General features: G+C 36.0%; 1 protein-coding gene across 2 annotated transcripts in view; it reads right to left on the bottom strand.

Moving 5' to 3' along the window:
• Window positions 1–1,071: 1,071 nt before the first annotated feature.
• PRIMA1 (proline rich membrane anchor 1) overlaps window positions 1,072–20,920 on the bottom strand; it is a 65,610-nt gene continuing 45,761 nt past the window's right edge. For both annotated transcript variants that reach the window (XM_026713421.2, XM_087922145.1), the window contains exon 5: window positions 1,072–10,152. In XM_026713421.2, coding sequence (XP_026569206.1) covers window positions 10,050–10,152 — 103 coding nt within the window. In that variant the 3' untranslated portion in view covers window positions 1,072–10,049. The remainder of the gene's footprint in view (window positions 10,153–20,920) is intronic.

Genomic DNA, 20,920 nt, shown 5'->3' on the forward strand with positions numbered 1-20,920 from the left:
ATTTATTACATTTATATAGCCATCCAAGTCACACATAGGGTGAATTTTGGTTTACAACATTCATAAACAGATGCAGCAGATACATCTAGAAAAAGTGATTCAGAAAGTCCAGAGATCTGGATATGAATGTATCACACTTAAGTAAGAAAAACCACACGTTAAAATTATGATTGTTTTTTATTTTATAATTTGACAGAGTTAATACTAATATAATGTGTTTTTTATGTTTCCTTGGAATCCAAAAGTTGCATAAACTTTTCTGTTTTCTGGATTCCCCACATTGTTACTGTTTTTAATGTGGATTTTATTTTCTTTAATAGAACTTTAATGAGTTTAACGGAACTGTTGATTGTATGTGATCTTGTTTGGAAATTCTTATTAAAAAGAAAAGATCACATGAAACAGATTTGTAAAAAGATTTTGCTATGAGCTGTTTGAAAGGATCACAGAAATTTCATTCCATATAATTGATAATGATTCAACAAATGCGCTAACCTTCTGCTTGGTCTCACAATGCAACTGATTGCGATTTGTAGAATTCTGATTAAAGAACCATGGCTAGTGCAATATATGAACCCATGGAGTGCATTGAGTTCATTTCAAAGAATGAAGTTGCTTCAATATATTGCATTCTTTTTACCCATATTCAGAGTGTAGGAAGTGGGGGAATAGGGTAGTGGAAAGATAACCAGGATATATAAATGGTTGGCTATGATTTATATCAATGACAGATGATGGATGGATAAATTGCTGTCCATTCTTTTCTTTTCTTTTTCTTTTGGATCAAATGGTAAGCCATGATGCAATAGCAAAGTGCAGTATGTGACAGAAGACAAAGGTAGAGCATTGTATAAATCAGTGTTTCAGTACATACTACTATGCCTAGAGCCCAGTTTGATGTAAGACAAATTCTTATGCTCCTATGACTGAGCTATTATTCAATTGTAATTGTTCTATCTAGACAGTTTAGGAATGTATAAGTTTGGGCTTGGCATCTTCAAGAATTCAAATTAAATCACATACAGCAAGAAAATGAATCTTAAGTAACAAATAACAAAAACAGATTTAAAAAACTTTTAATAAGCATATTTTTATTTAAAATAAAAAGTAGTTATAATCTTTTTAATAGGGTACTGCACAATCTCTATATGCAACACAGGGTTTTTTGGGTACAGAATGTTATGTATTGAGCAATATCCTTAAATACTAAATATATGTTAATGGCTTTGTCTTAAAAACATAGCATTAATTCTAAAACTGGTTTTGGCCATGATCCAATGAATTCCATGAATATTATGAGATTTCCGGTTTTCCCTTTCCCAAAGCGGACAGCATGGTGCAGGTACAAAATGCTTTTATTTATTTCTAAAGGAACTCTTTGGATCATGGCCATTCTCATCGGTTACTTAACCACTGGTACAGATTTTCAAAGAACAAGAGCTGTTTTAATCTGTAATGTGGCATACACTCAAAAAGGCAGATCTTAAAGAGTTATTTACATTCATGCATTAGCTTTTAACACACTATCCTTGCAATTTAAAAATCATATATTTTAGTTGCAGAGATGCAGGAAACGCTATAAAGAATATATAAAAATATATTTATAACAGTCACAATTCTCCATTGCCTTACACTATGAATTATTTTAGGTACTTGTGCAAAGCCAAGAGCAAAATTGGTATGAAGATATCATGTGAGGAGGATAGGTTTACACCCATTTTGCATGATGGGTGGAAAGTGCGAGGCAATGGAAATTCAACTCCATACATATGTTATATATGGCTATGTTCCAGCCAAAGTGAAACACTCTCAAGACCCAGAAGGAGATTTTAAACACATGCTTTAATCTACTCTCTCATGGAAATGAAAGGGACTCAACAAATCGTATTTTTGGTGGAACCATACTCCCCTGTTGTGACTCCGAGACTTGAACCTGGTCAGTCAGCAGATGTAGGCTTGAATGATGAAGAAGATCTGGCATTGCGATTCGAGCCTGCATTATTAAGTGACTTAGAGGGGAGTCAGGAAGAGGGGGAGGAGTTGGCTCTGAGAGATGAGCCTGCTTTACTGGAGGTTTCGGAGTCCTCTCCCTCCCCTGAATCTCCCTCCCTGATTACACCTCAGCTGTTAACAGATAATCAGGAGAATGTGCCAGGGGTTTCGAGTGATGATGACACTGACGGATATTGGCTTGATGCTAGGACTAGAAGAAGATTGAAACGTCAATCACAATTTGCAAAGAAGCATCAAGCCAGTGATTAATTAGTGAGACTGACACGCCCCCTCAGGGGATATAAGGAAGCGTACTAGCTCGTAATCCTTGTTGGAAGCAAAGTGTATTTTGGTGTGAAAGAATTGCGTATGACTCTTTTGGCTGCGGCGTCGTGATTTATGGACAGTTCAGACTTGCCAGACAGATTCCAGGAAGACTGCCAAGGACTGTGAAAATAGAAGCAGTTAACTCTTTTGGGTCTGGTTTTGTTTGCTTGAATATTTGAACTTTGGAACTTTGGATTCTCACCTGTGGATACAGGTGAGACAGAACACTCCCCCTGTGTATATTTTATAATACACTTGTTCGTAGTAACAAGGTTGCAAGCAGAGAAAAATCTCAGCTGTTGTGTGATGTACAATCAGCTTCATATAAGTAGAGCAATACCAGATATATTAATAAAGTAAAGTTTGCTTGCTGTATAGCTGTTGGTACATAAAACGTTTCAATCTGTTTTTAAAAAAAGACTAAAAGTAAAAAAAAATTAATCCCTGTAAATTGTTATATTGAATTATGCTTTCAGTATGAGGTTATCATTATGAAACACACACACACACACACACACACACACCCCTTTATCTGTAAATACTTGTATATTTCATTTGTATTTAAACACATTAGAGAGCACATTATTTTTTATTTATTTTTGGAACCAGTAGTTTCAAATTGGTTATATAATAAAACACTAGAAGGCATATTCCTATCCTGTTTTGAAAGCTGGGAACCAAGATGTAACTTCAGAAGAGTTAAATTGTTTCTAGGGTTTACAAAAATTGTATGCCCCTTAATGTAATTAATATTTTTGTTAGCTTTTAGTCAAAACTTTGTAGAACAAAAGTTGTATTTTTTTTGGAAAAGATTGATACTGCGCAATAACTAAATCTAAACCTTCTGAGACCAAAATAAAATCATTTTGTAAAGGCCAATCAACCCTCCCCCCCAAAAAAATATTTGGAAACAGCAATTTCCAAAATCAGTAAAGATTCTCTTTAGATTCCTGGTGACTACTGTCTCATGTATCCTTGAGCGTTCCTTGAATCTTAATGTAATCCGAGTCGGATGCAGCTTAACATTTTTAGATTGATTAGGGTTGGTTAGGTGTTGTTGCCATTCTGATGTATCTGAAATGGGTCCAGCCAAAACCTGGATGTAAGAATTCTAAAATTATCACTACATTTAATCTTCAGCTTCTACAAACTCCTACAACCATTCATATGAATAATGTGATTATTCTCCTGCCTGTATTATTGTGCCTATGCAGTAGCATACACATGAATTCTCAGTTGAATGGATTCTCATGTTATAGGTTTTGATGAAAACTCAGACTTATGGAAACCTGTTAACATAATAGACAAGTCTGTTGCATCTAAAGTGATTCTTATAAGGCAGGTTAATTTATCTTAATTTTATATTATTCACAGTAATGTAGTATATATTCTGGAATAACGAAAAAAATATTTCCCAAAAAACTCCATTAAGGTTTCCCTGCAGTGTAAAATTATTTTCCTATTTTACTGATAGGAGTAGCCCCAAATACCACAAAATATAAACTTTCTATCCATCCCACCTTCTTCTTTCATACAGCCTTCATACAGGTCAGGTGCATGTATGTATGGTATATGCACATATTGGTATGTTCCAAACACCATAATCTGTAATTGAGATTTTTCTGAAAGAAGCCAAAATAAAATAAAAGCATAATTTGTAATAATTTCAAGCTGCTCATTGACATGTATATAATACACAACAGAAATTCTGATGACTATAATAATGCAGTTTTGAATATTCAATGACATAATTAGAGTTAATAATAACATCATATAATAGCATCCCGGTTTAACTGCATATTCTTAGTAGTCCTCAAAGGCCAGTGTGTGTGTGTGTGTGTGTGTGTGTGTGTGCATGAACTGGGAAACTATGAGTTTTAATCCTTGGATAGGAAGATAAATGGGTGACCTTGGACCAATCTCTCAATCCTAGGAAGGAGGCAATGACAAACCACTTCTGAAGAACCTGGCCAAGAAAACTGTAGGGATTTGTCTAGGGCAGTGCCTGAGAATCAGACATGATTGAATGAAAGAAAAAATATTACAAATATATCAGAACATATTTTAGACTCCACTTCTTAGGAAAATCTACAGTTCTATCTCCTATATTACTCTCAGGGGCCCCTCAAAAAAGCAAGCAGCCAAAATTCTCTCCATTACAATTAAAATAAGAGCAGTTATTAGCAGCCAAGTTTTTAGTTTTTCTATTTTTTTTAAGTTGGATATATCTACTGGCTTGTTGTTCAAAAACATTTTTCTTCTTTTTGTTTTAATATTTTTATGTTAAATTTTATTGTGCATTTTAAACTGTTCTCCACTATTAACTAATGAAGTGTTAACATTAAGTTGGATTTATGAATCATGTACTTTTGTTAAAAATGAGAATTACATGTCTTCAAAATAATGTTTTCTCTGTTCTGATTTTACTTTGGATTTGTCAGTGACTATAATAAAGAGAGTATGCCTTAAGATTTCTCTGAAAATACATTCTTGCATGGAATTCAAAAGGCTTTCAGAATAAAGGACTAATAAGACATTCAGCCCAGAGGTATTTTGAGTTAAAATGACTTGCAGAGCATTTGGTAAGTACTTGTGGATGTAGCCAATGCAACTAATTAAGACTGGTATCTATTATGAAATTTCTATTAACTTCAGTGAAGGTTTAACTGGAACTCTGATCCTTTTATTAAATGAAAGCAACAATGCAACACAATTGCAATGCAGTTGGGGACACACTGCAATCTCTTTCTTCCCTGTTCACTGTAAAGATCTTTGGAATCATTTTAAAATATTTACTCATGGAAGGGTGTTCCACCACCTTACTCTTTTCAAACCTAACTTCCGTCACTGACATGGAGAGATAAGATATGAAGGGAATTACCAGAGTATGTTTTTCCATCCCATACTGGGCATTGGATTGTATGAAAAGAAATGAAGTTGTCATCAATTTACATGTTAACTTCTTACCCAGTAAGCCATCTATACCACTAACAGTCTGGTGATTGTCACTAGATTCAGTGGTAAAACATGTTTAGCATGCAGTAGATTATGATTTAATCTGGGTCATCTTTGGGAACAAAAGGCCAGGAAGTTGTTGCTGCAGTTAGAGAAAGACGGATGGCTAAACTAACATAATTTGCATCCTGTGTTCATATAACTCATGCATGGTATACTTTTTGCTCAGCCTTTCCATCATCTGAACTATAGAGAAGAGGGGCTGCATTTTTTTCAAAATAATCCTTAAGAGGGGGGGAAATTATAGTTGAATTATTTTTGTTTTTGCTATCGCAGACCTATTACATTCAGACTTGAAATTAAACGGCTGGTTCACCAGAATTCTTCTGATAAACATAATGGCAACCTTCATACATACAAAGTTTATGCTGTAAACTAAAGCATGTCTATTCTCTTTTAGGAAAAAAAATATACTTTCTACAGAATGTAACATTGAAATCTGACGAAAAAGAGTGTAAATCTCCCCATGAAACATTCAAAGTAGGATTGAGTGGGGAATGAAATATTGTAAGTGACTGTGGAGTATGGTTTTAAGAGCGTTTTTTTTTTTTTTTGAATTGGCAATCAATTTTGAACAATTCTGCCTCCAAGAATCCAAATTATATTATTTTTACTGTTGCAATTACAATAGGTCAAACTAATTGGAAAAGAAATCCTCAGAAATCTGAATTCTGTACTCCAATTGCTCCATGTTCACTAAGTCTTAAAAAGTTACTAGCTATATTTTTAGAAGGGAAGAAACTTATCTCCACAGATCTCTCCCTAAGCATGTTTTCCCTTCTGAACAACGTACGTATTTACATATCCTCTATTACTTCGTAACATTTTCACTGAAATATGATGATTGGCCAGGCCCTCCAGTGACTAATAGCTACTTATGATAACTATTAAACCCTTCCTTGAGGGACCCCTGGCAAGAATATGATGGGAGAGGTTGTTTCGATGAACCAGATACAGTCCAGCCTTTCTTATTCTTGTTTTTTCACTTATGTTTAGAGACATTGTAGCCTGCAGTCCTGTTCTGCAATATTTTTTTAAAAACAGCTGTCATAATCTTGGTGCTGTTATATTGTTCATGGGTTTTCTTTTTTTCAAGGCCATTTTAGTAAAATAGGTAGAGGTCCAGTGTAAGACTGCTTTATTGAGGTCTGGGGAATAGCTAAGAGCTAAGCTACAGAGAAGCCTCTAAAAGTGATACTGTTATGCAATTCGCCCAATAGATTAATCAGGAGGAAAGAAGTGACATCAAACTGGCAAGCAAGTATATTATTCCTCAAATATTATCTTTAACATTAGCAAGAACTGCTTATACTAACACTGATTATCTTTAAAAGAAATACTTCTATCCAAGTGCAGACCTTTTATTGCTTTCTGGCATCTGCTTTCTCCCTTTGTATTTCTATTTCTCATGGTTCTATCTGCAATTTAATAGGGTCTGGTTTGATACCAGTCCTTAGACTGAAGACTGAAAAAGGAAAATTTCTTGCAAGATTAACTGTAGTATAAACCAGCTAAAGGTTACAGGCTTCTCTTCATAAATGCCTATCAACTCCAAGCTAGTGGAGAACAAGAAAACGAGCCTTCAAAATCTGTTAGTGACCCTGCTCATCCTGATGAATACCAGGAATGAAAATCAGGCTTGTGGCTGATCTCTCATCTGTTAGAGAAGCAACTGTTGAGCTTCCTTGAGGGAGCAGGGGATTCTGAAATTCCACTAATAAAGTCCTTCTTGGCAGAATGGAGAGCCTTGTTTACCAATGTAACCTAAATAGGTAGAAAAATGCTGAATCAATCAGTAAATATGAAGCCCTGAAATGGAAGATGATATCAGTCCATGGTAGTCTATTCTCAACTTTACCTCTAATAATTGAACTGCACAATTAAAACCCAATGTTTTCGTATTTTGTTCATTTTATTTTATTTTACATTTTTTAATGTTTCTGTGCATAAACTATGTGGTAATTAAAACATATTTTAGTATTGCACTGAGAGGTTTCCCTAACTTTTTATATATTTCCTTACATTCATAAATCTGACTATTTGCACAAGTAGTCCTCAAATATCAACAATAAAAGAAAAATCTATGGACAAATTCCACCATAGTGCTCATGTTATCAACAGTAGGCAAACTTTATGCTATGAATCTCTTCAATGACTTAAAGACATGGCTGGCAGATCCTAAAATCTTAGGGATTGAGCAGACTGGGTTGCTCTACATTGGATTATATATGGTCTTATACGATCCTATTGAGAAATATTTCTGGGGATCGATGTGTAATCTTTTCATAGTTTTAATTGGCTTAAAGCAGCTTTCAATTCTATTTATTCATTATTTATCTGATTTATGTGCTGCTCATCTCATCTGTTTCTCAGAGACTACTATGGGAAACACAACTGACCAGAAGGCAATTATTCTAAATCCTTTTTGCAGATTAAATATAATCCTAATAGCACTTTAACTAACCTATTTCCTTCTATAGGTGGAGCTAGAGAAGGGTGTGTTTTGACTTCAATCTTGTTCAATTTTTATATGAATGACTTGGCAGTCTCATTGGAAACTGAAGACTTTGCTGCCCTATGCTGACCGATACATATGTGCCTTTTTATTATATGTTGATATCACCTATTTGTTTTGCCAGTGATTGATGACAGCCTTCTAGCAATATTGCAGTATTAACAATCCAACTGTAAAGTATTCTAAAACGAAGATACTAATCTTTTCCTTTTCCAGGAAATCATATAAAAGATATTTTGATCACCATCATATTGAACAGGTATGTTTAGGATTTCTTTCACCAAATCCTGTTTAAATGAATTTTCCTTATCCATCCTAGAAATGAGATTTATAAGGAACCAATTTTCTAGTGAGACACCCTGACAATCCTTGGGAACATGCTTTTTTGTATTGTATCCTCTACTGGGATATAAAGAACAAATATAACCACTACTTTTTAAGATTCCTAGGAATAAATTATTTATTTTACGTAACTTACTGCCTTGCAGATGCAAGCTCAGACATAACTAAAATGGTTGCAAAAGTATTTTATATTGCTATTAAGAGGCAAGTTATTGTTGCTGCAACAGCACTAACTGTATTGATTTTAAGTATTATTATATACTATTGACTGGCCAAAGACTCTAAAATCATTCATTCATTCATTCACTCACTCATTTATCCATCCATTATTTTTCATATTTAACTGGGACAGCATTATACAGTGACTTTGTCTAAGTGAGGCAGTATCAGAATTCAATGCAGAGATTCCTCAGTTTTAAGGGGTCTTCAGTTCTTATTTGAAAAACTGATTGTAAGTTGGAATACACTGGAATTCTACTCTGAGATAATCCTAGCTACATTCAGCCAGCGTACCAGCTTCTTGGGACTTAGGACTGACACAATACCATGATTCTAGACTACAGAAGTGTTACAGCTTCTTTTTAGACTGCTTGAATTTACAAAGACAAAATATCACTGAAGTCTGACAGCAAGACAAGAAGCCAGATCGTGACACATCATTTTGTTTTGTTTTGCTGGTACAGCTGTGACAAATGAAGGCATGCGAAAGGAAAGACAGGAGCCATATTTTAAGTCCTTAATCAAGGTATGGACAAGTAATAGCATCAGTCATTCTTTTAGAAATTAAAGTGACTGTGCCTAACAAGACACTGTGACAATGGAGAGTTGGGTTATGCTTTTAAACTTTATCACAAAGTGATTCAACACAGAGTAATTTTGGCACTATTGGCAGCCCCTTACTAAAGAGGGGACTGGTCCATCACAGCTTTTTTCCCTACAACAGAAAATTCTTTATTTATTACTCATTTGGAGGAGCTACTCAAGGAATAGGAAAGTCTTTAAGGAGTTGTGTCCATTGCAGCTTGTTGTCCTCCAGAGTCAAAACATTTTTAGATCATTCTAGAGATCTTGTCTACAGATTAGTGTGGTGGATATACATGTGCAAAACTGCAAAATAATAATAGATGTGCCCAAATATAGATTTCTTTTAACTCTAAGGCCCAAAATGTTTCTGAACTGTGTATTAATAGCATTTAAAACACTTTAAAATGTTATCCTAGGTAACATTTTCTTTCAATCAATAAAACTGCTATAAGACATTCTGAATTCCTTTATGTCTGTAGTAGCAGCATCTATATCTAGTCATCAGATTGTGTAGGTAGGGATACATTCCATGAAATCATGAAGCTGGGCAGGAAGGGATGTTCCCTCTCAGTGAATGGAGATTTTCCACTTCAACAATATGATCATCATAAAAGGTGGGTCTTAAAATGACTGTAGAGAAACAGAAAAACGCAAAGCTTGAATTTGCAAGCCCAATTGTGGTATTTTTACCGCCTTGAATAGACCATTCTCTTAATCATCAAAGGATCGCTGAAGCATTTTCAAAAAAATAAAACCGTCAATCAAAGATGAGGAAGGAAGAAGGGGCACTGCAATGTTGCTTTCAAAAGAACAAGCATGCAGTGAGTAGGCCTCTGTGAATCCCCTTTTCAGAGTAGCCCCTGGTATAATCCCACTTATTGTGACACTCAGCAAGCCAAAGGAGAGTCACCTGCTTTTCTTCTCAGAATATCTGAAGCGCTATTTCTGAAATGAAGTCCTCGGCCATAAGTCTTCTCTTGATGCTGCATTTCACCCACCTTGCATATTCCATGTGTGCTTTTAATGTTTACTCTTCGAGAGGTGGTTTTGGAAATTACGCCACTGCATTGTTAGCATCAACTGTCTTGCTGTTTTGACAGGATGTCATTGCATATTCAGCTTGACTTGTTCCATTCTCTTCTGTTCTCATAGGTTTCCTTCATTGAAGCCCAATCAAAGTGATATTTTAAAAAGAAAGGAGACAAAAACAAATTCATTAGCTATGCAAAATACTAAAAAAAATGTTCTGTACGGGTGATTAATTATAAAAGGAGTCTTAAAACTAAAAATATTGTATCTCATTCCACCACAACTTTGTGCAATTCTATAAATCTTCAAATTTGGACTATTTATCTACACCATGAATTACTGAAGAATTCTGTATTACTACTGTTAACATTTTTCTGATGACAGAAAAAAAGGATGAACATCCAAATGGTTTCCAGATATTCAATTCTCATCCATGCCAGCAGGACAGCCAATGGCAAACCATTCAGAGAGCAGCAGGTTGCATGCTCCTGAACAAGGAAAATGGAGGCGGGGAGAGAGAATGCAAGACAATAAACCCTTGATTTAAAAGGCCCTGTTTTGGGTACTTTGGTTACAGTGAAAAAAATCTGTCTGCATACTGGAAACTTCTATGCACATATACAAATTGCTACTTTATACATGCAACTGCATATAACGTGTGAAATGCATATGTGTACAATCTAGTGCCATTTTATGCATAAGCAAAATCTGTTTACATTTAATAGATATTCTAGAGGTCACTTTGAACTCTTTTAAAAAAAATTCTAGATATAAGATTGGAAGGAGAGCGAATCCAAAGACATTATAATGTTGTTTCAATAAGAACAAAATGAAGAATTTATGATGACTGATTATATGATGACCAAGCATTTATTATGGTCTCTGGGTCAGAAAGCACAACAATATAATACAGAGACTTACAATTATTATAAAACTTTTAAAAAGCAATACAATTACATAAAATGTATTATTCAATAACCTAGTTATATAATTTAAGATTATTTCTGGCATGATCATAATCCAATTCACTAAGTTTCATAAAATGTATTTGTTTCCTGGCAAACAAGAACTATGGTATATTAATGTCAGTTGTGACTTCAGTACTGTCACAGGTAAATTGTAATAGCAATAGTACTTATATACCACTTCCTAGGGATTTACAGCCCTCTCTAAGAGGTTTACAGAGTCAGCATATTATTCCCAACTATCTGGGTCCTCATTTTATCAACTTCAGAAGGATGGAATATAAAGATAGTTTACAGGAATTATCAGTGATTAAGTATAATACTTATTAGTATATATTTCAACTTAATCAAACATTTTTAATTGTAAACTTCCAGGCTATGGTTGTCCCAAATGTGCTCTTTCAAAAGGCAACTGGACTTTCTTTGTTTTTCATTGAAGATGTTTCACTTCTCATCCAAGAAGCCTCTTCACTTCTGACTGAATGATGGAGGATCACGGAAGGATTTATATTTCTTGCAATTAATATCAATCCTTCCATTCTGTGCTATTCAATTAGAACTGAGGAAGCTTGGATGAGAAGCGAAATGGCTTCAAGGAAAAACAAAGTCCAGTTGCCTTTTGAAAAAGAATAGAATAGAATAACAAGAGTTGGAAGGGACCTTGGAGGTTTCTAGTCCAACCTCCTGCTTAGGAGGAAACCCTACACCACTTCAGACAAATGGTTATCCAACATCTTTTAAAAACTTTCAATGTTGGACCATTCACAACTTCTGGAGGCAAGTTGTTCCTAATTCACTTCAATTTAAAGTATTTACATATATTCATTTTTTTCCAGATCACTGAAAAATAGTCAAAATAGTCATGCACTATTTAAAATAGTCAAATACAGGTAGTCTTTGACTTATGACCAGTTGTTAATGACCATTCAAAGGTACAGTGGCCTCAGAAAGGGTGCTTTACAGCCCATAAAACACTTCTGGCTGTCATAAAACATTATGCAAGTCTTCCCCCCACCCATGTCATATGATATCGATCTGAGTCCCCAGAAACCTGTTTGCACTTAAGACCAGTTGCCAATGATGATCATGTGATCACCATTTCCAAACTTCTCTGCTGGTTTCTTTAGATAGTCAATGGAGCAGCCAGCAGGGAAGGTTGCAAGCTACTACCACCTGCCGCGGAGCTGATATTCTGGCAAGCAGGCTGCCTACCAAGGAACTCATTAGGTAGATTGCAGAAATGGAGGTCACATCCCAAAGATCAGTGGTGTCTTTGTGCAGTCTCTTAAAGGAGTTTCCCTTTGTGTAAAAGGAAGAGGCGGAGAAAGGGAGTCCAGATCCTGAAGATCCCACTCTGTTCCTGCATCGCAGTAGATTCTCTTCCATGTATGAAGGGGAGATGAACTTCTCCAGTGGGATGCAGAAACAAAGCCTAGATCCCAAAGATCCAAAATTTGTTTCTTCAGCCTACTGCAGGAGTTCTTGACCATCCTTTTCCTCTGTCCATTTAATGACTACAACTAGACGAACTGGGGTTATGGTTGTTGAGTGAGTGCTCATTAAACAATATGCTCACATAACCACTTGATAAATTCTGGGATTGCAAGCCAAGGACTACCTGTATCTGAATATTTAAAAACTATGCATCTTTAAAAAAAATATTCCTAACTTTTGACCACTCTGTTTTAGAGCTTGCTTATAATTTAATTTAGTGTATATTATACATTTAAGAAAACAAAACAAAGTAGACAAAACAATCCAAAGTCCTCATTATTGTCCTATTGCAAATTTTCTTTATAGCCTCCAATTACATGTTAAATCTGAAATATGTGTATATACAAAACCAATTATTTTTTTAAAATCTTCCCTCAATCTTCATTACTCCAGTTCTGTTCCACTTTTTTCTCCATTCTGTTCCATCTTTTTTAAATTGGCATTTGTTTTGCAATTAATACTGGTGTATGCTAAGTGCTCTTTAAATTCATAATATTCACTCCATGCAAATCCACTCCAAATTCAGAAGCAGAAGTAACTCATTAAAACGTCTACTATGAAATCTTCTACGTGCAGTTGTTTTGCTAATTAGGAAATCACTGATTGATCTCTTTGTAAAATTGCTTTAAAATGAAAAGAGCAATTTTACGCTAAAACAAATGAAACTTTATGATGTTGAGCAAAGAAATGAAATAGGAGTGCAAATTTGTAACCTTTCCATCTCTCATTTTTCTGCATCCAAAAACCAAAAGAATATTATTTAGAAAATGTTCAATTAAATACATCCTATTCTTATCAATCTGTCCCATTCAGACAGCAAAGCAACTACGAGAGAAAACGAGAGAAACATAGGCCACGACCACTGGAAAATGTTGCAACTACTTCTATGGAAAGCAATGCAGTAGAACAGGATGTAACTGAATCTAATTTCTAAGTAATGCCCAACTTCTTTCACTCCTTATTTTTCATGGCCTGCCTTATGTTACAATGAAATCTAACCATTTGTTTAGTGTTGCCTAACACGAAGATGGGGACCAAAAAGGAGGGATGACTTAGTCATTTAAACCTGATGGTAGGAAAGAAGCACTAAGAAATATTGGATGGGAAAGGCTAGAGATGTTTGGTTTCCTCATATGGAAGTACTTAGGTCATATTTGAGCTATTTCCAGGTAGTCCTCAACATAGAACCACAACTGAGCCTATTGAGAGTTTTGCACCGATAATTCAGCGCCAGAAAAATAAACACAGATGGCTGATGCTTCATTTAACATCGTTACAAACTAAGTAGATTTTACAAACCAGTTGAAGATTTCTCCAACATGGAGAAAACTCAAACAGAAACATGTTGCAAGTTCACAGCTACGGTCCAGTCTTCAGCAAGCAAGCTAGTTTCATCTACAATACACAGACTAAGACCTCAACATAGTTGCAGAGCTTAACATAGAGCCAGACCTAGGCTACTTTTAGTTTCAGTTTCCAGCCTAGGCTACTTCTAGTAGTTTCAGTTTTCAAACTATCCTCATTGGCTGATTTAGTTGCTATGCCTATTCATTGGCTGACCCTGTTACCATGCTCTATTCTAGTTCATGAATATACTCTGACAGAACTCAAAATTTCTGTTGTGAGATATTTGTTAAGTGATTTTTGCCCCATTTTATGACCTTTCTTGTGAATCATTGCAGTGTTATTAACATGGTTAAGTGAAACATGGCTTTCCCATTGACTTTGCTTGCCAGAAGGTGAAAAAAGGTGATCACATGACCCCGGGACATTGCAATCATCATAAATATGAGTTAGTTGCCAAGCATCTAAATTTTGATCAAGTGACCATAGATATGCTTCAACAGTCATTAAGGGTGAAAAATGGTCATAAATCACTTTTTTCTGTGATGTTGTAACTCTAACACCTTTAGTGATGTTGATCATTAAATGCCAGGGATGTTTGACACCCTTCAAAGAACAAAATCTTAACAGTAGTTAAGTTTTAAATTAAATTAAAAATTACTGAAATTCATTAAGATGAAGGGGTGGCTATGTCCCATGTATTTAATATTTTCTCAATTTTGTCACTAACTGTAATTATAATTGAATTATACTCACCTGGAACTCAGTGCTAATTATGTGTCCTTTCAGATCCTTCAGGGGTCACCTAATTTTCCACTGAAATTTAATATAAATCTCTTCAAATCCTCTTAATAAAGATTCATTTGCTTTTAACTTGTTTTTTGGGGCTCTAAACTGATAGAATCATTGATAGCATATAAGATCTAGAAAGGAATTATCTGATCTTTGACCCAGTGAAGGAGCTCTGACAGCCAAAACAGTTTTGAAGCAGGACAATCTACCTAAGGTAGTCTTTTAATCTGTTGAACAGCTATTACAGTCGTGGTTTTTTTCCCCTGATGCCTAACTGAAATCAACTTTTTGGTAATTTATTTATTTATTTTTGTTAGCTTGGCTTATATGCCACTGCATTTCCAAAGAGTCTAAGTGGTTACAAATAAAAAATAAAAAATAAATGAGGAGCAGAATCTTCCCACATCTCCAAACACCTTTGAAGAATCTTACTTTGATAATTCTTTGGGGAAAAAAATAGGGGATTTGATGCCAAGAAATGGGAACCTCTGGACATGGAGGTTCAGAAGTAGGGATCCATCACTGAGAAGGTTTAAGCATGGGTTCCTTATCTCAGATTTGCAACCTGCAGTCCTCTCTACTACATCTTACCTGACACACCAACTCAAACTAGAGAGGGCAACTCAGAGATAAGCAGGCCCTGAGCCATGTAGACCTGTAGAGGTGATAATCAGCCATTTAAATTGCACCTCAGAGATCAGACAGAATCAGGAGAATTGTACTCCCTTGCCCTAGTCCCACCAGAGATCATCAACAAGGCTGAATAACAGGTTCAGTCCCATATGCAGGCTTGAATCCTGACCAGAAAAGATCAAGATAAACTATTTCATTCATGATTCTCAGTTGTCCCCTAATGAAGTAAAGCTGGATAGCGGTCAATAGTTACCTACAGGCAATCTTCCTTTAGCAACTATAATTGGGACTGGCAATTTGGTTGTTAAGTAAAGTGATACTTACATTAAACTATGACTATGCTTATGTTCATACTTTGTTTGTTCCATTGCTTTACAGACCTACAAGGTTGTAAATCTAAGAATTGATTAATGTTACTTTTTCAACACTGCTGCAACTTGAACAGTTGCTAAACAAAGCAGTCACTAAACAAGGACTACCTGTAGTACAGTTGGATGACAGCTTCTTGAAGACAGAGGAAACACCACCTTATTCGAGTGTATATTTCCCATTATCCACACTTGACCCAACTAGATTTTTATCCTGACCATATCTGAGTGATTTTAATCTCTAGATTCTGTCTAAATTTACTCAATAGCAAATACATCTTCTGACCTTAATAGGGACCACTTCGTTTTAATAATGCTTTAGGACAGTGGTCGCCAACCAGTGGGCTGGGGACCACTGGTGGTCTGTGAGAAAATTTTGGTGGTCTGCAAAGAAATGTCACCCCCAGAGCACCTCCCAAAGCAATTAATCCAGGCTACGCAGGAACACAAGGCTCACGTCATTTGCATTGACAACATGAGGTAATGAGGGGATGGGGGAAAGGGCGGAGGAGGGGAACTTACCCCACTCGCCCCACGCACTTCACCTGGCCACCAGGCTACTTCTTTTCACTTCTTTCTTCTTCTGCTTTTGGCTGCATGCAAGTAAAACAGCAAAAGTCTTTCTTTCTCTGCTCCAAACTCCACCAGAAATGAGTCTTTGGGACCCTGCAAGGCATCCTGCCCCAAGAGGCTGCACTGGCGTGACAAGTCTCACAAAGACTCATTTCTGGTGGAGTTTGGGGGAGAGAAAGACGTCTGCTGCTTTTGCTGCTTTCCTTGCATGAAGCCAAAAGTCTCTCTCTCCCCCCCCCTGAAAATGACGCTGGAGATGGTATCCTGTGATCCCAAATAAAGAATGATCGATTGGTAGGAAAAGGGGATGGGGAATTTTTCAGACTTTTGGGGGGGATTTCCCCAGGGTCTCTGGTCCACAGGATTTAAAATTATGAGTTTGGTGGTCCCTGAGGTCTAAAAGGTTGGCGACCCCTGCTTTAGGATGCCTATCTGCAGAAGCAGTAAGAACAGAGAAATAAGCATTTCCCATTCTTACCACCACTTGAATTTGATCTCTTAGCTATATAAACTTTTCTTTTTATGCCAGGTTTATTCTAAACATTTCTTAAGCCTTTTTATCTCTTGGAGATTCCAAGGAAATTACTTGAATTAGTGGGCAAAGTTAGACTGCTCAGAAACAATCCTTTCAAGTGCTGCAGAAAACTCTTATTCTAGAAATCAGTGAAATACTCAAGAGGACTCCCTCCCAGGCTTCAGGGAACTCCACATTTGTTCTATGGAAATAGTCGTGCAGCTGCTCCAAGACAAAAGCCAAATCTGACATGTGGCTGCCTATATGGATCCGGGCCATGACCTCCTGAAATAAATCCAGGGTTGTCACTATGGCCATGAACTCACAAATTACATCGCTTCCTATGTATGTGAGAGATTGACTTTACAGGAAGATAAATTTACAACAGAACTCATCTGATCTCTCTCAACTTTTGTGGATGATAGCAAGTTACTCAGGAAGTGTATATTCCAAGAAGAGTGAAAAAGAGGGAGAATTTTAAAATAATTTTAAAATGTCAGCAAAACTCTGACAGACAAGAATGTTCAAACTAATTCCAAATAATAAAATTCTTGTTGAATTAATTAAAAGTATCATTGCATCTCTTGAACAGCCCACTGCATCTCACAAATACAGATAGTCCTTCTTAATGTCCATAGTTGGGACCTGTAGCTTGGTCATTAAGCAATATGATTGCTATGTGAAACTGCAACTGTTTTATATCTTACTTCAACTTTCTTTTACTTTATAGACCTGCAAGGATGATAAATGCAAGGATTGGTTGTAAAGTCATAACTGTTAATAGCAACTAAATGAAGACTATCTGCATATGTTTTCTGTGGCTGAATTCTTTTTTTAAAATATGATTTCTTCTTCTGGTTTTTAATTATATCTGTGGAGAAAATTCTGATGTTTTCCCCTAAGTATTAATGGTATCACGCTTAGTTTTTATTCATTTGCCACGTGTCTTTATCAACACTTCAGCAACAGGGTGGTCAATATTCTACCTGACTCTGTGGTTTCTTCCACTAACCCCCAAACACTTTAACCCTCAGACTGTCTACTGTTGACCTCACCTCATTCCTAAGAGGTCTATAAGGGGCGTGCATAAGCGCACCAATGTGCCTACTCTCCCTGTCTTAATGTTTCCTTTTATTCATGTCTATTTGATGTATTAATAATCATGCTTATAGATATTATCAAATGCATGCTTGACAAAATAAATAAATAAAAATAAAAAAAACACTTCAGATTGGCTTTGGACACACAGAGAGAACGCAGATGACAATATAAGAGTATCATGCTATCATACTGATTAATCACAATTAGTTTCTTAGCAGTTCTACTTTGGCCTAACCAAAGTTTACATTCTTTTGCAGAGTTACCTCATATGCAACGCATTTTATTTATGTATTTACTGTATATTTAATACTTGCTAATCACCCATTTCCCTTGGTCCTTAATGAAGTAGCCATCAGACCACATATAAGTGACTCTAGGCAATTCCTGGCCAGATACAGCTGCAACTAGATGTCAGCCTATGTTACCGTAGTAAATGGCACTCCTAACTCTGAGACCACATGTGTCTGCAGTGTCAATGATCGAGAAACACCTCAAACAGTGAAACAAATTATTCACTACAACTCCCTATAGCAGGGGTGTCAAACTCACAGCCTGCAGGCCAGATGCATCACATACTGGCCACGCCCACCCCCAGTTTAGTGAAGAAGAAAAAAGTCACAATACATCACGTGTTGATGTGATGTCAAGAGTTGGACACCTGTGCTTCATAGGATTGGCTATGCATCAATCAATCAGGCAGATGAAACACTCAATCAATAGCACTTCTGGTTTATTGTCCTGACAGATCTGAACGAATCCAAGATACTTTGTGATCTGCTGAAGATATTTCTTTATAAAACAACTTCAAAGTGACCTATGGTCTCTATTATTGTCAAGTGCTTAGACTGGGGGAAAAGATGCACATCTGGGGAAAAGATGCACACTGGTCCTAATATCTAGGAACAATTATAAAGCATGCTTGAAATCATAGATTCAATTTATAACATCTCTAAGAACAACTGTGATATTTCTATCTTAAAGCCCTGACAGCTGGTGCATAGCTGGTGCATAGGATAAGGTAGATGGACCAGTGATAGAATAATTTGTAAGGCAGGTTAAATGCCTATATTCTATTGGAAATAATGGACTGTTCAAGGAATTGCAGACTCATAGTTCATTTGTATAGGATTCCTCCACAAAAACCAGGAATTTTTGGTTTAAGCAAGTTTATTGTATGAAATCTATCATTAGTTTATTTGTATGACATATCAATATCCCCCACCTTAAAAAAATTCTGGAGTTTTATATTATAGTTTTCTTACCAGGTATTATATTAACATAGCATAGCATAGCATAAACATAAACTATTAGCTGGAGATATAACCTGCTATTGACAATTTTTGTGCAAAAAAGGTATTTGAAGATATTCAGTAGCCTAGTAAAATAATAGAGTCATGAGGACAGGACTATTTTCTTAGTAGTGTCAACAATGCCCTTCTTTGATTAAGTAACCATGCACTTTTTCAATAAACTCTTCAATGAACCATTAAGAAACTTCTTATTCATTTGACAACAAATTCTGAAGACTAATGAAGACATTTTCCCAAATGAAATTGACTGCAATTAAATGATCCTTGCTAAGTGTGATCTCGATTGTTATTACAATTTTTAGTTAAGTGAAATAAAATTCCTTTCCTACCAGGTCTACTAGTCACGTGCAAGTCTGCAGAAGATGTTAGTTCAAGTTATGCTTAGCTCCACAGACTACACAGAGATGTCCATGTAATTTCCTTAGCAATAATATTTGTTTGGTTTTTCTAATCCCTTCTACAACCCTAGAATTCCCTGTAACCTTTTATCCAAGTTCTCACTAGATATGACCCTGCATAATTTAAAAATAAATAAAATCAATTAAACATAAAGAGATGGATATGTCCCATGAAATCTTTGCTATCTTTTAGGTATCTCAGGATATCAAATATCATCTTTAATATCATCTTTTAAAGTTACAAAACAAGGTTAAATGATTAGAATCCATGCAGCATCCATGCAGCATCCTTGCAGCATCCATGGATACTTGCACTACTAAAATGAAACTGCATTAAACGAGAACAACATAATTGGTTTTAATGCTGGATAAAATAGCATTGTTTAGAATATGATGAATTTACAGTTTGCTGTTTTATGTTTAGCAATCACTCTCTCCCAAGTGGTTTGGGGAATGCTTTCGGCCACAAGAATATGCCACTCTTAACCAACATCAATGAAGGCCTTTCTCTGTTTTGTTTTGCTTTTTGCTTTTAGGCACAGTTGGGAGTCCAACCTGGCAAAAGGTTATCCAGGGATAGCAAAGCTGTGTAATGTCTTTGTTTTTGAAGCCTTTAGGGGAAGTTTCCTTTGGTAGGCTTTCTGCTTTTTTGCAATTTTGTCTTATTCCACTACAAAGCATTAACTGCTTCCAAAGAAACATGTAGGTTTCTGCCATAGAAACTCTCTTCAAAATGGACTGGAAGAGGCTCCAACTCCCAACCTCCTTTTTTGCAATATGTGCAGTGGCTCCATCACCAGTATTGTGATGGAGTTCACAATTTTCATTAGTTTGAAGGAAACACAGGGAAAACACCCTAAAAAACATGTACACAGTTTTAAAAAAACAAGGCTACCCAAGCATGGGAAAATTCTGATCCCACCCTTGTTTGACCACTGGGATCCCTTTCCATTCCCAAAACATTAAATCTAGTTCTGGCCACCAAAATGTTGCCTTTCCCTGATCTAGAGGAGCCCTGGAGTTCTAATTTTTAAATGTGTACCTCAGAGATATTAAGCAGCGGCCTTTGTATGTGCTAATATACTACCCACATACACAATATCCATCATCCAAACATCCAACGTTAGGGATGCATGCCTTTTACTTCCTCCAGACCCACTACTTCATATCTTAAATGCAAACTACTTAATGCAAGAAGCCTCTCAAATAAAATGCATGAATTCCTCATCCTTCTAAGCTCAACCACATTTGACATTATATTTGTCTGTGAGACATGGTTAAATGAATCTTTCCCAGACTCCATTACCACTACAAGAGAATATCAAGTTTTTCGGTCAGATCGTGAAATCTGTAGAGGTGGTGGAGTTGCTATATTCTATACAAAGTCTCTAGATCTAAAAAAGA

Source organism: Pseudonaja textilis, chromosome 1, assembly GCF_049901715.1.
Source record: "Pseudonaja textilis isolate UNSWEBS1 chromosome 1, rPseTex1.2, whole genome shotgun sequence".
Taxonomy (NCBI): domain Eukaryota; kingdom Metazoa; phylum Chordata; class Lepidosauria; order Squamata; family Elapidae; genus Pseudonaja; species Pseudonaja textilis.